Source organism: Vanacampus margaritifer, chromosome 8 (genome assembly GCF_051991255.1).
Source record: "Vanacampus margaritifer isolate UIUO_Vmar chromosome 8, RoL_Vmar_1.0, whole genome shotgun sequence".
Taxonomy (NCBI): Eukaryota; Metazoa; Chordata; class Actinopteri; order Syngnathiformes; family Syngnathidae; genus Vanacampus; species Vanacampus margaritifer.
In genome coordinates, this window is record NC_135439.1 from 3,782,266 (window position 1) to 3,797,808 (window position 15,543).

The window sequence follows — 15,543 nt, forward strand, 5'->3', positions numbered from 1 at the left end:
TGTCAAATGTAAATACTTGACAAAATGTGTCAGCTCGAAAAGAAGAAGAAAGCTTTGTTGCATTTATTCATGTATTTTATTTCCACTAATAAAATATGTCTGTAGTATGTAAAACAATGTACATTGTAGTTGCACTTGATATATATACAATGAAAATAAACACGGGCACAACATATAGTTTAACATCTAAATACAGAACATTTATAAGATTTCGAAACAGCTGCCTACGCTCAATTTGTACACAATAACTGCTGCTATTTTCGCCGTCAACAGTTTTGAGTAATACTTTTAAATAAGTTTGAGGTATTCATGGTGATTACATGTGTAGCAATTTTATATCTTTCTATTTACAGAGCAGCAATAAAGGGAGTCGGTGGGCCAGCAGAGATACCATCTTTCCGTTGGAGGAATACGGCACCTGGAAAGGGAAGAAAAGGTCATGGATTAAGAAGGGTACATAAACACTCACAATCAAATTTAATAGGAAAGTAGCAATTGGTTTCAGGGACATTTTGTGAGTTTGTGTGTGGGGTGTGATTTACCCGGTAGTTTTGTGTGTGTGCATGGTGTTCTGTGTAATCTTGACTACCGTCATGTATTAGATCTATCATGTATGAGGTGTCTCACATTTGAACTAATGTGCTCCCAAAAAACGTACAAATACGTCCTATTTTGAATATCGCCATGCTCCCAAAGACGTATTTATATGTTGTTGTTGTTTTTTTTAATGCTAGAGCATACAGAAGGCTTTGACGCAGCCTCTGAACTGAAGAAAATGCATGAGAGATCAACCAGGGCCATGTTGCAAAAAAAGCTGTTTCCCCCCACTGTTTTAAACAGGTTTGTGAATAATGATGAAACTTTGCTATATTCTAATGCTAATTGCTGCAAAAAACGGAAACAGATAGAAATATACTTAAATAGGCCATTTCAATCACAACTGGATGGTTTCGCCTCTCAACCAAGCGGGCTTCTTCAGTTCATGCACATAGATTAGATAGGGCAGCCCTGGCTTGAGTGTTGGTATGGAAAGCCAATTTTGTGTCTAAATTAGAGGTGCGATCCAAACCACAAATGTACGCAAGAACCCAGGCTAGTGCTGTCCAATCAAGCCTGGATGAGTGGCCAAACATCTTCGAAAACAACCAGAACAGTTACAAGCTACCAATGTGAGGCGTTCCTTTCTCACCTCATCTCTTGACAAAAGCCACCGGTAGTTCTCTGTTGGGAATCAACAATCCCGAGTGGATCACGTCGAGCCGCTCCTCGTCCGTCGCCACAATCTTGTAATCTCGTACCAACTGATGAGAAAAAAACGATAAGTCAGCGAAAATGTCCGTGGAGACCAAAGACAAGTTGTCCTAAGCTACCCAAGAGTTAGGTTGATTTTGATATTGTAAGCCTTTTTTGGTTTTGTTATTTGAAGAGGGGAATAACTTGAAACATTTTGAGTCACTTAAATACATTTTACTTGTATGACGCATCCTCAAGTTGCTAATATTGTGCTGTGAAATGCGCTTAACACACAGGATGAGTCCAAATAAGATACCTGTTTGCCGTTTTTGTTGTCTATTATTGGATTGTTTGACGCCATCTGGTGGCATCTTTGTGCCAAGCAACTATGTTGAATTGTAGGGAGGAGCTTCATTCCGCCAGGACATAGCCTTGTCTAATGGACAAAAAGTGCTTTGCTGCAAAGGCAAACTTAAAATAAGGATTTTGTCTCACTTTACTCACACATCTGCTATCGATACGGTAGATGAACACAAAACTAGTGTGTTAATTTTAAGTTAATTTCAAGTTCCTTCAACGCCACATTTTTTTTTTTTTTTACGTGCGATTAATGACCGCCCCTTACTTGGAAAGTCTGTATTGGGGAATTCCAGTCGCAATGCAGCAGACACGTCCGCGTATATTTGTGGAGACGGGTCAAGTTGTATTTTACAGTTTAAAAAAAAAAGTTACTTCATGTTAAAAATTAAATATGAAAAGAAAAATGCACTAAGCTGTCACCAACATTTTACGAATGCAATTATGCCATCTAGTGGCAGAAAAATGACCTCAACACAAATTAATATCACATTTGATTTTTCACAGTACATCTTATTATTTTTAACAAAATTTTATGAATTATTATGAAATTACTGTATCAATGACTAAAATATGCATCCATATTTCTATTAGTATGACATTTTTTCCACTTTTATTTTGAGTATAAAAAAAGTATGATTTTATTGTACATTTAGAACAGATATAGAATTTGCGATTAATCGTGAGTTAACTCATGTGATTAATTAAGATAAAAAAAAAATAATTGCCGGACACCCCTAGGAGTAAATAGTGGTATAATTTTAGGACCTTACGGCACATTAAATTGCTGGCAATCACTGAGTTTAATTACGTAAGGCGGAGCTCGATACGCTGCCGTTTCGCGACAGTAAACTCTCACTTTCCGATCCGCACCACTCGGTGTGTTTTGGATCGAGCGGCTCACCCAGCACAAGGCCAGCTGAAGCTGCAGCTCGGCCAACCGCCTGCCGATGCACATCCGCTTGCCGATGCCGAAGGGCACGTGGGCGAAGGGGTTGATGGTGCTGTTCTCACGCAGCCAACGCTCGGGCTTGAATTGCTTGCCGTCGTTGAAATACTCCTCGTTGGCGCTAATGGCGTGGCTGTTGATCATCAGAACCGTCTGTAGGGACGAGGGCAGAGCATTAGGGACACAATTCAAAACAAGAGCGACTATGTCAGAGTGTCGTTTTATGGATCATCGTTCATCCATAGATAGATAGATAGAAAAAAAAACGTTCACATTCACACCTTTGGACATTTTGGATTCTTCAACTGGCCTAACGTGAATTGTTTTTGAATGTGGGAGGAAGTCAGGAATATGTTGTGTACCAGAGCACTGAGAAGCTGTGATGTCATCTTTAGTTGACAGCAAGTAGCAAAATGGCCGCCCTGAGATGGATAAAAACGGGTGGATTTTGTTGCTTAACAACCATCTTTGTTTTTATAATTATACTATGGGGTTTAAAAAATAAATAAATCTCAGGAATATGTTGTGGAATATGAAAGAAGAAGCAAAATCCACCTGTTTTCGCCATATCTCAGAGGGCGGCCATTTTGCCTTGTACTGCCACTTGCTGTCGACTGAAAATGACATGATAGTTGCTCAGGGCTCACCAATCACGTCTCACCTGTTTTCAGGGTTTGGTCATGTGACATTCACAAGCTGAGCTGTGATTGGTCAGTACCGGAGCACTGTGAAGCTGTGATGTCATCTTCAGTTGACCGCAAATGGCAAAATGGCTGCCCTGAGATGGGTAAAAATGGGTGGATTTTGTTGCTTAACAACCATCTTTGTTTGTTCTATTGGTCTTTTAAAAAAAAAAAAAAACTGAAATATGTTGTGGAATATGAAAGAAGCAGCAATCCGCCTGTTTTTAGCCATATCGCTGAGGGCGGCCATTTTGCTTTGTACTACCACTTGCTGTCGACTGAAAATGACATGATAGTTGCTCAGGGCTCACCAATCACGTCTCACCTGTTTTCAGGGTTTGGTCATGTGACATTCACAAGCTGAGCTGTGATTGGTCAGTACCAAAGCACTGTGAAGCTGTGATGTCATCTTTAGTTGACCGCAAATGGCAAAATGGCTGCCCTGAGATGGGTTGTTGCTTGTTTTTATGAAGTTCTCTGGGGGTTGTGCTGAATATTTACATTTACATTTACATTCTGAGCATTTTTACCTCAAATTTTTGACGTTAAAGACTCTAAATTGTCCAACAACGTGACTGTGACGGTGAATGTCTGTTTGTCTACAGTATAAGTGCCCCTTTTTTTTTTCTTGTTTTCCAAAAGTGTTCATGGGAAATTATGCTAGCAGGCTAACGATTTGTGGGTTAGTAGTTTCCCATCCGTGGCTTAAAAACGTCTGGACTTTGTACAGTACAGTCAGTACAAAACTTATCCACTCCCTCAACATGCCTGCTCCAGACATGTGTCAAATGTAAATGAATGTAATCTGCTCATGTCAGGTGTATGGCGTATAATCCACTTACTCCTTTGGGAATGGCATAATCTCCCAACACGGTGTCTTTGTCCAGGGTCCTGCTAGTGAACGGAACAGACGGCGATAACCTGTAAAATGGAGAAAGGAAGAAAAAAAAACAACAACGCATGGGAATCGGGCCTCATGAAGGTCTAATGTAGCATGTCTAAGCCGTTTAACGTGAGCTAAACACACGGCCATTTTTTCCATACAGTGGGAGCGGCGCTATAATCTCCAGTCGGAGTTCATGTACATTCCCGGGGTGATACTTCAATAACATGATCGACAACGTGTGACTGCACATGAAGAAAAGCATCAGAGCCGCCGGTCATGCCGTCGTATCTCACGGTGCTTGTTTTTCCGAGCCGCGGTCATGTGCGGGGAGGGACGTTTTGCCGCCTTAATCTCCGTGGTACCGCTCGCAATCTCGGCCCGATGCTCGCTGGACGGACGCCTACGGTCATGGCTCATGTTACAGTAACTACAGTTTCATGGAGGATTTCTGGAAATGGAATCTCACAGGACTTCACTTAGGGATTCACGCCGCAATTGTTTTGTCTTGTTTTTGGGCTTTTCGTACGTGAGCACGTGTAGCAGAGGTGGCAAAGAGGAAATGTGACTTAATTGCGACATAATTCATTTTTCAATTCAGTTTTGCTTTGTTTAGTGCGCCAGTCATACAAGAAGTTTGACTTTATTTAGGTTTATTTTACAGTGGAAGAGTGGATAAGAAGGGGTGTAAAAAAAAAAAACTAACCGAAATTAATAATTGCACTTCGAGATACGTATCCAGTCGATTTTTATTTTAGTGATATATCTTAGTAGAAGAAAATTGCACTTTTACAGTAGACAAGTTCCTTCTGTCAAACTGAGCTGTACAATATCGAATCGGATTGTAATTCTACTGAGTCGAACAAAATCGAATCGTTCCGCTTTCATATCAAAACGTACCGAAAACGGTACCAAACCGTCTTTTGTGGCGATATAGACACACCTCGCGAATAGTAATACTTCGGGCTTATTATTATTATTATTATGAGACTCATAATATTATTATGAGGTGGGGGTGGGACTTAATAACTTAACTTTTCTTCTTCCCACCGTTTCAGGCTCGGTTTAGTGGAGTATTGTCTGGAGAAATTGATATATTGTTGATGTTGATTGCTGCCTAAAATAAAGGAACAAATGAAAAAAAAATTATACAGATGATATGTGAGTAGTTTTACCTCTTTTATTTTTATTTTTAGGGAGAGTAGTAGTCACATGAACTTGTAGTTCATTAGTTGTTAATGTTTATTTCTACTTTGTATTATTTTAGGGTTGTTCGATACCACTTTTTTTTTTCAGACCGATACTATTCAACTGTTGAGTAGTCAAAGAAGACCTGTACTGTATATCCCAATACAGTATAGCATTTTTTCCCTAATATTATTTTATTTGTATTTTTTTAATGTTCAGAATTTCACAAGTTACTTCATGTTAAAGATTAGATAGCTCTTACTATGCAAAAAAAAAATTAAAAAAATGCACTGAGCCGTCGTGCAAATACCATTATGCCATCTAGTGGCAGAAAAATGACCTCAACGCAAATCAATATCACACTCGTTTTTTTTTTACAGTACAGTACATCTTTTTAATTTTAACTCAATTCTATCAATTATTATGAAATGACTAAAAGATGCAGCCACTTTTATGTTAACAAGAGTATGAAGACGTAGAAAAAAATATTTTATAGTACATTTAGAACAGATATAAAATTTGTGATTACTCATGAGTTAACTATCGAAGTCTTAATCACCTGACACCCCTATTTATTTTTTACATGAGTTATAATCCCTCAAAGGAAAATTCCTAATATTAACAAAATAAAAGTTTGACATCAGTCTAATCGATTCACTGGACAGTATTTCCTGTGTGTTTGGACACGTCATTGTACCTCATGGACTCTTTGAGGCAGGCTTTGAGGTAGGGCATGCTCTTGAGGTGCTCCCCGCACGGCTGCCGGTCGGCGGGCACCACTCTGGTAATCTCCTTCAGCAGCTCCCTCTGGGCGGCGGGGTTACGCGACAGGTTGAAAATAGCCCACAGCATGCTGTTGGCAGTCTGAAAGAGGAAAAGAGAGTGAGGCAAGCCCTTTACGACGTGCATTCCGCTGCGGGGTCCTGAAAGGAGCGGAGAAATGTTTCAGGTTCCTCAAAAGACCCCTTGAGTTATATTCACCCTGCACTCATATGAAGCACTGTAACTGTAGTACATGTTTGTTTTGGAGTTCAGCTGACCCAACCCTCTCCCGTTTGTTTGTTTTTTACAGGAGAGGAAAATAGGCCAAAGGTGAAGCTGTTATACAGCAATGTTTTGCCACTACTGTACTGTACAGTATTCCCTTGCTGTTTTGCGGTTCACCACATCTGCGATTTTTTTTTTTTTTTGGGGGGGGGGGGGGGACTTCCTTCTGTATGTTTTTTCAAGCTTTTGAATAGATTTGAATAGAAATTGATATACAGATATATGCTTGGTGAGTGACATGGGCGTCAGAAAATGAGAGCGCTCCTAACTGGCTAACCCTCAGCTAACGAGTTGCGTATGAATGTGTTTACCTGTTTGTTTCCTGACCATTTTTTTTCAATAAAGTGCATTAAAAGTGCACCAGCAAGCTACAAGACGTTCTAACTAGCGATAGCATGCTATATTGAATTAGCTAACGTCGATAGGTTACCTTGCGCTAGCGATCGTAGTGGTTGTTGCAACATTACTTCAAATGCTTTGAGGCAGAAATTTTATTTTGGCCTTTTTTGTAATTAAATTATTTGGATGGAACGCTTTATATATATTAATTTTAACCAGCCCTATGATGACCCCAAAACAATCTCCATCCTTAAAGTCTTCTGTTAGCGAGGGTCAGAGGAAGAAGATAAAAGATAAGAAGATAGAAGGCCTCTTCTTTTTCATCTGTGGTGTGAAAATGCGTCTCACCGTTTCCACGCCGCCGATCTGCAGCTCAGTGATGGCGGCGTAAAGCTCCTTCTTGGACAGGTTGCTATGGTGCAGGATGTCGCCGATTAAGTCGTCCGGTCCTCCAGGGGCGTTCCTCTTCAACTTTTTGTCGATATATACTTTGGCTGCGGAAAATGGGATCATGTTAAATGGTCATAATAAGAATTATGCAGAAATAATTGGAGTAGCGTCATTAACTCATTCACTCCCAGCCATTTTCACTGAAGCAACCCCCTTTGACTGATTTTGCAAGGTCCACAGAATATTGTGTTCTATTGTTATCAAAACATAGAACCTACCAAAAGAAAGAGAGAGAAACAAAGAAAGAAAGTCTCTTCTTTCATCAGGAAAAAAAAGTATATTTGTATCCGTTTTGCAGCAATTGGCATTAGAATTTAGCTAAGTCTCATCATTATTCACAAACCTGTTTAATAAAACACTGTCAAAAAGAGCTTTTTGCAACATGACCCTGGTTGATCTCTTATACTCTGCTGCCACCTGCTGGCCGTTTTTATGTAATAACTACCATTGTTTTAATCAACCTCTTCAGTTCAGAGGCTGCATCAAAGCCTTCTGTTGCTCAAGCATTTAAAAAAAAAAAAAACGTATAAATACGTTTTTGGGACAGTTGCAATATTTAAAAGAGAACGATTTTACACATTTTTGACTCACACTTTTGACCAAGTGAGGACACTGCGTGGAAAATGCTGCGATGTTTTCATCTTTTTTTGAAAGGCACCTGGAATATTTAGAGGTAGTATCCAATCTTTCATTGTCTTTTTTATGCTTTAAAATCTGGCATTTTTCTGTTTTTACAAAGTAAAAATGCCATCGGATGAAGTCAAGCGGGGAATTTTCCACTTTTGGGGGCTGTAAAAGTTGAGATTTTTCTTGCACCTGTCCAATATCAAACGGATATAAAGTCAACCTACACATTTTCCACTTTGGGATTTAGTAACAGAATTGTTTATAATATTAACAAGTGTGCGATTTAATACTGTTTGTGCGCTTATTTGATTGTCTTTATGACGCCATGTCAATTTATGCTAGCATGTTATTTAGGCTAGTTTGCAAGCTAATATTGATGATCCTCATGTGAAAATGGTTTACAGGGAAAATTAAAAAAAATCTTGACCATAATATGTTATATGTGACCTCACTTGTCTAAACATGACATTCTGATTAATATTACATTTGTGGAATATGAGTTATGCAACAAAATCCATCCGTTTTTATCCATCTCAGGGGGCGGCCATTTTGGCATTGCTGTCGACTGAAAATGACGTCACAGTTGCTCAGGGCTCAGGCAACGACCAATCACAGCTCACCAATTTTCTGAAGCTGAGCTGTGATTGGTTGCTACCCGAGACCTGAGCAACTGTGATGTCATTTTCACCCAGCTAGTGGCCTTCTGATACTGATGAAAACTTGGATTTTGCTGCTTAACTCATACTCCACTAACGCAATATTAACCAGAATGCCATATTTAGACTAGTGGGGCTGCATATAAAAAAAATTGGGGGCGGGGCTTGACTTCCCATTTAAGGAGTTTTATTACTGATTACAGCCGTTTATGTACCGCAAGTTCATTATTGTGTACGTTCTAGAAGCCCGGCGTTGATGTTTTATGATCCTCTCCACTTTAAATGATTTGCTGCCATCTTGTGGCAGCCATGCATTCAGTTTCAAAAACGAGTTGATTGTTGAACTGTGGCAATGGGTTTCGGTACCAAAAGCACGTTCCGTGCCTGATTTTGCGGTATCTCCGCGTGAAAGAGGCGTACCTGTACTGAAGATGCGATCCCAAGCGGCGGTGTGATCCTGCCATGTTTTGGTGTTGAGGCTCTTGTGGAGCTCCACAGGCGTGACCATCATCATGCCAAAGGTGCTCATCATCTGTAAACGGAAATCCCGGCCTGTTAATCCAATCATCACCTTTGCTGATCACGGTGGTCTTTGTCTCTGCTATCGCCCCAATCATCCTGCCATATCTGCATATCTCCCCCCTTTTCCCCACTTTTGTGATAGTATATTGACGTATTGGTTTGCCCCAGTAACCGGCGGCTCCACTGCATGGCGGCAGTTCAGCTGACCTCGGCTCGGGCGAACCCGACGAACCCGCAGCCGGCGCGAGCCCGGCATGCGGATCATCACACATTCGTGCGGACGTCATGTTCTTGTTCTGAGCTGTCAATAAAAGCAGATGGGGTAGACCCAACCTCAGAGGTCTGACTGCATTATAGACGGTGGACAATACTGCCACCTACAGGACTCCACTGACTTTAGTTTGCGTGGGTTGGTTGTAATGTTTTCATCATGTACAACCTGGATGGACTTCGATATGATGTTTAATGCAACGCCAGAAGGGTAGGTCACATTTATAGTCTGATGTGACAAGTTTGGAAGACCATTTGTCATAAAGGAGATCAGGAAGTGCTTTAATGCAGATGCTTTCAATTCAGTTGAGCTTTTGACCTTTGACCATTTTCCACGCTAAATGTGTCTGTTCAGAATTTCAAGAAAATAACTATACTTGTGTTTTGCTCAAGAAGCAGTCATGTGCTTTGCAAATTTAAAAAAAAAAAATAATAATAATAATTTGGGGAGGAAACTAAAGCACATTTGAGGTTCACTGATGTATTACTACGGATATACTGCATATATATACTTACTTAGTGCTTGCCAAACTTAAAGTCACGATCCGGGTCATGAAGAACTTTAATGTGGATGCTTTCAATTTTCATCAAAAAATGATGTGCTTTTCCATTTTTTTCACAATTTTTTTTAAACTGTACATAGATAACAATAATTGTTATATTTTTGCGCAAAAAAAATTGTTTGGCTAAAGAGCGTTGTCATACAGATTTTTATTTTTTATTTTTTATTTTTAAATAATTACAGAAAAATGAAAGTGATTTTGGCATGAAACTTGGGGTGCCGGTCTACTACATTTATTTTGTACATTTATAACAAACAAATGACTTCCATTTTTTTATCAATTCAAGACAAATGGGTGCGAACATGTGTGTGATGCATTTAGTTAGGTTTTCCCATGGCAAACTTAAGAGGGCACTCACCGTTTTGACGGCAGCGATGAAGTCCATGGCCTCCTCGTCCACCTTTTCTTGAAGCAAACCAAAACGCTTGTCGTAGAGTACCAGACAAATGGCTGAATGAAACAACGATGACATGATTTTCAGGTTCCATTTTGGTATAAAAGTAAATAGTCACTCGGTATGTGCAGGGTTTATTATCTATTAACTAACAAATTTGCTACAATAAATACACCAAAAATCTGTTATACGTTCATCATAAACATTTAGATGAAACTTACTCTCAAAAGACCATTTATTGAGTTCGAAGTACAAGTCTTCAATCTTGCCATCCATGTGAATTTTTCCAATTCTGCTTACAAAATCTGCCATCACCTATAATGATTTTTTTTTTTTTTTAAGTTTAAAAAAAAAAAAGGATCATCTCAACACCATGTTCTCATATTGGCGCCTTACCTCGTTGATTTTGCCATCCAGCTTTACCACCTCTGTCGGCTTCATCAGCTTCTGCTGGAAGGCGCTCCTCACCCTCTGCCAGTCTTTTCCCTCACTGAATTACAAAAAAAAAAAAAAAAATGTTGCTCACCCTACGAATCAGTCAGAACGACCCCAGGTCCGAAAGTGAGCCCTTCCCCACGGGTACTTACAGGATGAGGAGCCCGTACGCCTCGTCCCGCAGGTCCCTGTAGGCTTTCCAGGGTTTGATCTCGAGCCGCTGCGGGTGCGCGCCCTCCTTGCGGTAGAGCGCCTCCAACAGGCAAGGGGCGCCAATGTGCACCGACTCGAAGGAGCCCAGCTTCATGCGGAAGATTTTACCGAACCTTTTGTGGTAATCCACCTAAGGAGGGATAAAAAATAAAAATTAAAATTAAAATCCGTTAGAGCAAATGAAACATAAACAACATGAATTCGAGCGTATACCAGAGCTTCGTGTTGTCTGGTGAGTCCTCCTTTACGCAGGAGCTCCACCAGGCTGCCGACCAGAGGCCAGTTGGTGGGTCCGGGAATGGCATCCAGACTGTGTACCCCCGAGAAGGAGGAGGAGGAGGAGGAGGAGGAGGAGGCGTGCGGGCACCGCGCAACCTCCACAGCATCCTTCTCCTCCAGGACGCACACCGAGGATGTGGGCTTGAAATGCTGCAGCCCGACCGACTTCTTCCTCAGCAGCTCCACGATTTGCGGCACTTTTTGGATCTGCGCCCTCATCCTCCACCTGGTGGGTTGGGTTCGGCTTGAGTAGAGAGATGCGCGTTAACGCAGCTTTTGTTTGTCTTTATTTCTCCCCTTCTTGACTTTGTTCCCCCCCGCTCAGATATGGGAGGCTTTTCTCGCTTTCCTGGAATTGTCACACCTCACCGCCACATATATATACGCCGAGTGGGTTTATTCCAACCCGCCACCGAGCCAATCAGGGGCCGGTGCGCCCTGGTGTGGCCGCCGAGCCCACCATTCATTTATGGATCCACGTTGAGAGGATCGTATGGCCTTAGATAGACCACGGAAGTGCCCCCCGGCGACCCCCGCAACCACCCACTCAATCACCCCCCCCCCCCCCACCCCCACCCCTCTCCTCCCCGTTTGGCTTCATAAATAAACACGAGCCACTGTGGAGGTGACGCGGTTCGCGCGGACCGATGCGCGCATGCGCGCACCCATCGGGGAGAAACGAAACTTTGGCAGAGATGCGTGTTACTACACACACTCGTCACGCACCGGGGGCAAATATTTGCGCCTGTGAGGAGAACGTAGTGCTTTTCCTGTGTTTGGAAAATGGGGGATTTTCACGATTCCGTGAAGAATTGTAAATGATTTGGACGCATTTGTTATGGGATGCCATTTGAACATTTATTCGATATACTTTATACACTGCTAGTATGCTTTTTGTCCTCACTAGTAAGACAATTCAACATACTAGTTGGACAACTTTGTCACCCAGTGGCGGTTCTAGTTTGGCATATTTTTAAATATATATGTTCTTTTTTTTAATTTAGAGACCCCCCCCCCCCTGTTGTTAGTGTAGTTTCGACATGACTTTATTCAGGTTTTAATCCACTTGAGTCCTTTCATGATTTTTAAGGCTGCTTTAATTACTAACAAAGCCAGCAGAAAATAAACATACAGTAAGAGAAATGTCTGTGTCCGCAGCTTCCCACAATGCCCAATATCAAAGCCTTTTGCTGGACTCAATTTGTCCAATATCCATTTATTCAATAACTTGTTATGTTAAAAAAAAGTAAATATATTCTGTATCTATAATATAGCCTACAAAATGATACATTGAAAGAAAATGGTCACAATGCATAAAAAAAAAAAATCAAACTAGAACAATTGCCGGTAAAAAATACTGACATTCAATGCTCGTCTATATGCTGCAGTAGAAAATGATAGCTTGCTGTATCAATATTGTTTCACATTGTATATATTCTATCCATTATATGTCGTATTGTATCATTTATCCATTATTTCTATATATCTATATTGATATATCTATCTATAGGCCTATCTACTATATCTCATATTGTCTCACACTTATTACACACCTAATGAACATTAGCCAAAGGCATCAACAGCATCAATATTTAACATACATTATAAACGAAAAATAAAGCCGAGGGTTGCTTGCTAGAAATAATGACATTCGATGCTCGTGTATTGATGCTGTATCACAATATTTTGTCGCACCCTTGTCATGCGCTCACCCGTCTGTACACAAATTGTAGAATTTGGGTCAGTAATTTACCATACGGTATTTTTCCAACAATATCAATAGTTAGTTTGAATATTTGAAGCTAGTGTATCAATACGCGCTCACAAGAGATAATGACCGAATGCCATATCAATATTTTAAATACACGCTCAGTGCACATTACAATCCCCTCCCACATACTTGTGAATCACACTCATAAATAAGAATGTGGTGCGGGGTTGGTGGGGAGCACAGATTGGAAAAAAATCCAGTTGCATAAATACTTATGCATTAGTCACACACACATGCTGCTATGCAGTGCAATGCAAACCCACATTTATGTATGCGCTTATTATGCAACAAAAGTATGACGACGATTAGCTTAGTTTAGCTTATCTGGGTTAAAACGCTAATCAGTTTTATTTTTTGGTGTAAAGCTAAATCACCCGTACTGTATGTTTGTTGTGAATCAGTACAAAATAATGGGAAAAAAACCCAAAACCCTTTAAAGCAGGGTCTCAAATATGTGGCCCGGGGGCCATTTTGTGCCCCCCCATACTTGACATCAAAGTTTAATGTTAGTGCGGTCCCCACCTTTTATTATAAAAGTCATTGTGGCACCAAGTGGAAGTTAAAGATATCCTGTTACCCAGCCAATTTTTCAAAACAACCCGTTTATTAACTCATTCACTGCCATTGACGGTTATAAACGTCCAAAAATAATTTTAACTATTTCTAGTTAACGTTTTTTTTTGTTAACAAGAGTATGATTTTTTTATTGTACATTTAGAACAGATATACAATTTGTGATTAATCGTGAGTTAACTATTGAAGTAAAAAAAAAAATATATATATATTTGCAATTAATCGCATGACTTCACTAGTTAACTCACGATAAATCACAACTTGTACTTATTTATTAGCTACTTACTTATTTATTTATTTTACTCTTGCTAACAAAAGTGGAAAAAATGTTAAACCAATAGAAATAGTTCAAATGAATTTTTTTCTGTTTATAGCCCTCAATGGCAGTAAATTAGTTAATAAATACTCACAAGAATGGATTAGTTATACTTTAAAAAAAAAAAAAAAAAAACTTAAATAGTTGAATCCCATCCATCCACTGACTGACATATTTTGGGGTTACTGGGATTTTTTAATTCTTTTATTTTTTAATGACACAATATCCCATAGTACTTAATACACTGATTTTCTTTGTGATTCATGCCAAACACCTTTTATGTGCATTACAGTCTGTTAAAAAAAGTTTTCAAGACAGAACATTGTAAAAAGAGAACTCTCGTCCTGTTATGAACCAATTGGGCAAAACGAGCGCGGTGGCCTCTGAGGCAACTTGTCCCGCGTTCCCTGTCCTGAACCCGAGGTAACTCTGGCGAAGTCACACGGCGAGGGCCCCCCGAGTCGCCGGGACAAAAAAAACATGTTTTCTCGGCTTGTTCTGCGGAGGCAAACACAAACTACGCAATAGCCTTGTCGCTGACCTTGAGCTCAATGAGTGACTAATGAGGCTTTTATCTCAGTAAATGTGTGTTCCTGTTTTTTATCAAAACACCAACTGTTTTTGGCAGATGCTTGAATTGTGCAATTACGCCCGCGTGCCCCCACCAAAATGTTCCAGAACAGAACTTTCGGTGATACACACGTGGACCTTTTTTGTGAATGCTAATAGCTAAACCATGGAAGGCTAATCTTATGCTAAGACACCATTAGCTTTGTTGCTTTAGCAACGCTATACTGTAAATCTTTTCACAGTTATGTCACATGAACAGTACTTCCTGTCATTTTCACTGACGCAAACCCCTTCGCTCCCGGCTGTTTTACTGGATTTTGACAGATTTTGCAAGGCCCACAGAATATTGTGTTCTCCTGTTATAAAAACATGGAACATACAAGAAGAAAGATTAGCGTATCTTCTTTCATTAGGGAAAAAAAAAGCAATTAACATTAGAATATAGCTAAGTTTCATCATTATTAACAAATCTGTTTACAACTGTGGGGAAAACAGCTTGTTGCAACATGCTGATCTTTTATACTCTGCTGCCACCTGCTGGCCGTTTTTGTAATAACTACCATTGCTTCTACCGTTCTCTTCAGTTCAGAGGCTGCATCAAAGCCTTCTGTATGCTCTAGCCTTAAAAAAATAAAATAACGTATAAATAAGTCTTTGGGAGCATGGTAATATTTAAAATAGAACATATTTATACGTTGTTGGGAGCAAATTAGTAAAAAAAAATGCTGAATGGCGTGAATAATGATTTTTGCCTCTTTTTATTTAGACATAGTTAACCATGATCAAGTGCTCTTTTGATGGTGAAATGGAAAGTGCAATTTCAAGCTAATGTTAGCTAGCAGGCAAGCTATTATGCTTTTGCTTTAGTGTTCAGAGACAACCAGAGGTGTCAAATGGCCTGGAAACTAAAAGATCTTGCCCAGAGTCAAGGAGTTCAAGTATCTTGGGTTCCTGTTCATGAGAGTGAGAGTAGAACGGAGCAAGTGATTGACAGGTGGATTGTTGCAGAGTCATTCAGTTCTTGGTCGGTCTGTTGTTAGGAAGAAGGAGCTGTTCCCAAACGCAACACTCTCGATTTACTGGTTAATCTACTGGTTACTTCAGAGGTATTTGTTTTACTTAACAACGTCAACAGTGACGTCGCCGAACGAGATTCATGTCAAAATGTTCCGTGCCTCGGGACCGACACACGTGCGTGCTTTAGATGATGACTTTGATCGCTTTT

General features: G+C 40.1%; 1 protein-coding gene across 1 annotated transcript; it reads right to left on the reverse strand.

Moving 5' to 3' along the window:
* Positions 1-53: 53 nt before the first annotated feature.
* Positions 54-11,565, reverse strand: cyp24a1 (cytochrome P450, family 24, subfamily A, polypeptide 1). Its single transcript, XM_077572698.1, has 12 exons — positions 11,023-11,565; positions 10,749-10,939; positions 10,558-10,651; positions 10,383-10,476; positions 10,126-10,217; positions 8,833-8,944; positions 7,028-7,173; positions 5,991-6,157; positions 4,065-4,143; positions 2,495-2,692; positions 1,190-1,301; positions 54-418 (listed from the first exon to the last, which is right to left on the reverse strand). The coding sequence occupies exons 1-11, from the start codon at positions 11,305-11,307 to the stop codon at positions 1,191-1,193; spliced, it is 1,569 nt and encodes a 522-aa protein (XP_077428824.1). The 5' UTR covers positions 11,308-11,565; the 3' UTR covers positions 54-418; position 1,190.
* Positions 11,566-15,543: the final 3,978 nt, after the last annotated feature.